Consider the following 2976-nt stretch of genomic DNA (forward strand, 5'->3'; position numbering starts at 1 on the left):
AGAAACTGTTATTAACTTCATGCTGATGGCTCCCTCTGAGCACCTACACATTTGTTGTTAGTCGGAGGATCAACTTTAAAGGGAGAAAAACCTTGTGGTTGGTGATAACTATGCCTTTTGTGTCTCTTTATCATAGGAACAGGGGAAAATTGGAGTTGTCTTCAATATCGGCACAGTTGACATCTCCATCAAAGAGGAGAGAACTCCTGTGAATGACGGTAAATACCACGTGGTGCGCTTCACCAGGAACGGCGGCAACGCCACACTCCAGGTGGACAACTGGCCGGTGAACGAGCACTACCCCACAGGTACACACTTTGCTCTCACTGACCACACTTATTTTGTTCTCCTGTTCTTACTTCGAAATGGCGATTTTCTCACGACCATTACCAAATCATACAACGCTGACTATTAAGCACACATTCGTGACTTTTTGTACTTTTTGTATGAAAAAGTACATTCATACTTTTTGTATGAAAAGATAAGTTATTTCTTTAGGACTTGGTCCAGTATAGGGAGCTTCTGGAGACTTACTAACTATGCACTGAACACTTTTTATCAATCTCACTGCCTGACTGGCTCATACCAGAGACAATTATTTTAGGGTTTCCAGGCCACTGAAAATGATGAGCAATGGAAGGAAGAGACACCATCTCTATCATGAGCTATTGTCAACAATCATGGAATAATCAATTTGAGATCTGGACTTTGTAGTGTAATTCGTTTGGGTATGATTGAAGGTACAGCTGGCCAGAAATTGCAGAGAGATTGTGAAAGGAAGTTTACAAGTCAGGGTAACAGAGAGAAAAACTAAGGGTGGAATTTCGTTCATTTAGATGACTTTGCCAAGTTAGTTTTCACTTACGCTAAGCCTGCCTTGATATTCAGACATTGGTCCTAGTAGGCATTTTAATAGCAAGCATACTGGTGTGGGAGGAAGAGGGGTTAATCATCTGTTTAAATTTTATAGTCAAGCAGCATTTGCCAACAGACTCCCAGAGCCAGATGGCCGAATGAAGGGCAACGGGAGGAAAGGTTGCCTTCTTTAAAAGACATCATTTAAATAATCCCTTAGTTTTCCCTCTCATCTCTCACTTCTCCCAAGAAAAGAGCCCTGAACCCCGATCATAAATGTTCCAGCAGTGGAAGGGAAAATACTTGGGCTAATTGCTCTACAATTGCATTATCACCTGGTGGATAGGAGAGATTAGCTCAGAATATTGACTTTTCATTAATATAGGCATGATACTATGTCTGGCTCTCTATCGCCTACACTCCAAATTTCTCATAACTTTCTCACTGTTATCCTCTCATGTCTTTTATAGTGAGGTGGTCATAGAGACGAGAAAGCCAGAAGTACATTTCTGGAAGTTAAAGAGCTGTTTAACTAATAATCATGCGGCCCAATAATTTTGAATGACTTAAAGTCTATGATTACGTTTTCATGCTGAACTCCGCATTATTTTCTTTAAAAGTCGATCAAAAGTAACTCTGCTACTGGTTTTCCCCCTAATAGCCAGTTTTCCTATGTCCGTTTTAAGGATCATAGAACCATTCACAAACAGCATGCAAGACTCCCACGTTATTGACGCAAAAAGCGCCATCTACCTATTTATCTACCCTCTCAGTCTCCATTCAGTCTCCAGCTCAGGCTTGACTGGGAATCTCTTGTCATACTCTTAGCACTTCTTTAAGGCACAACAACGACCTTATGCATTCATCTTTGAGCCTTTGAAGAGAGTGGTGTTAACAGCTACTGTGAATTTTTATCATCATCCAAATTCACTAGACACTAATAGACCTAATTTTTAAATGTTTCTTCCTTGATCTGGGAGGAGTGGGGAGGAAATCAAAATAGCCTAAGATCTTGAAAGCAGTTTATTTGCTCATAGGAAAAATCAATCTCTCTCCATGCATATTATCATTGGCCCTGCTAGTGCAACTGTAGGGTTTGTTATGTTTTTATTAGGAATTTCAAAGATTTTTGAATTGATGTTAACTACTTGCCCCGAGCCAATATAGAATCTGCAAGCTTGCTGCCAGCAATGAGAAGGCTCTTTAATGGTCATTTTAAAGCCACAGATATGTAAGAAAACCAGTGACCCTTGCTGTGTGTCTATCTCTTTGTATCTTTAGTTCCAAATTATGGGTTGCTTCTTATGTTTACAAAACAGAAAAAAAAAAGCCTTTCTTCCTTTAATGGCATTGCTTCCCACTGAAAACTGTTATTACTAGTAATTGTTGGTAACTGTTATTTAGTAACAATAAGTGTTAGTATTATAGGACATGATACAATATAGCAATTATAACTATGGGCTTTCCTGGAGTTGAGATCTTGGTGCCAACAGGTGTGAGTCTAAGGCAGGTTGGATTAAGACCTTGAAATGCCCTAAGCACTGTAATATTCGGTGCCTCTCTTCACATATAATTCAAAATACAACAGTAAACCATAAAATAAGAATTTCTAATAGTTCTGATTTTCTTCTCTGATAATCACTGTAATGTTTTTAAAATACATCAGATTCTTTCTCCCCACGTTCTTATACTTTTTACTCTGTTTTCTTGGTTCTCTAAGTATTTATTCTTCCTATTTGGTGATCCAGTTCCAAACCTTAGGCAAGTTATTTACCTCCTGGGCTTTGGTTTTCTAGTCTATAAAATAGGGTAATGATAATACTCACTTACCAGGGTCAATGTGAAGACTGAGTTGAACACATGTAAAATGCTCAGTGTAATGCTGGATCAATTAAGTCAATATTCAATAAATGTTAGCTATGAGGATTACCAAACATTTGGGTAGCATTTCTTTTTTTTTTTTTTACTATTACATATTCACTCATATAGATGACTTCGCCTTAACAATTAAATTGGGTAGGATAGATATGCTTATTCTACATTTCGAAACTTAAAAAGATACCCAGGGAGATGCTGTGTCTTTCCTAAGGCCACATAGTAAATGAGGGAAAGAACGAAGAC

The 2976-nt window shown here is 38.3% G+C and overlaps 1 protein-coding gene across 6 annotated transcripts in view; it reads left to right on the top strand.

Annotated features, from left to right (window-relative positions):
- Positions 1-2976, top strand: part of NRXN3 (neurexin 3) — a 1437186-nt gene that overhangs the window by 1267552 nt on the left and 166658 nt on the right. For all 6 annotated transcript variants that reach the window (XR_003044103.1, XM_025042053.1, XM_006925492.1 and 3 more), the window contains one exon: positions 137-308. Coding sequence is in view for 5 of the 6 variants with exons in the window: in XM_025042053.1 (XP_024897821.1) it covers positions 137-308 (172 nt within the window). In the remaining variant the exon portion in view is untranslated. The remainder of the gene's footprint in view (positions 1-136; positions 309-2976) is intronic.

Source organism: Pteropus alecto, unplaced genomic scaffold (assembly GCF_000325575.1).
Source record: "Pteropus alecto unplaced genomic scaffold, ASM32557v1 scaffold8, whole genome shotgun sequence".
Taxonomy (NCBI): Eukaryota; Metazoa; Chordata; class Mammalia; order Chiroptera; family Pteropodidae; genus Pteropus; species Pteropus alecto.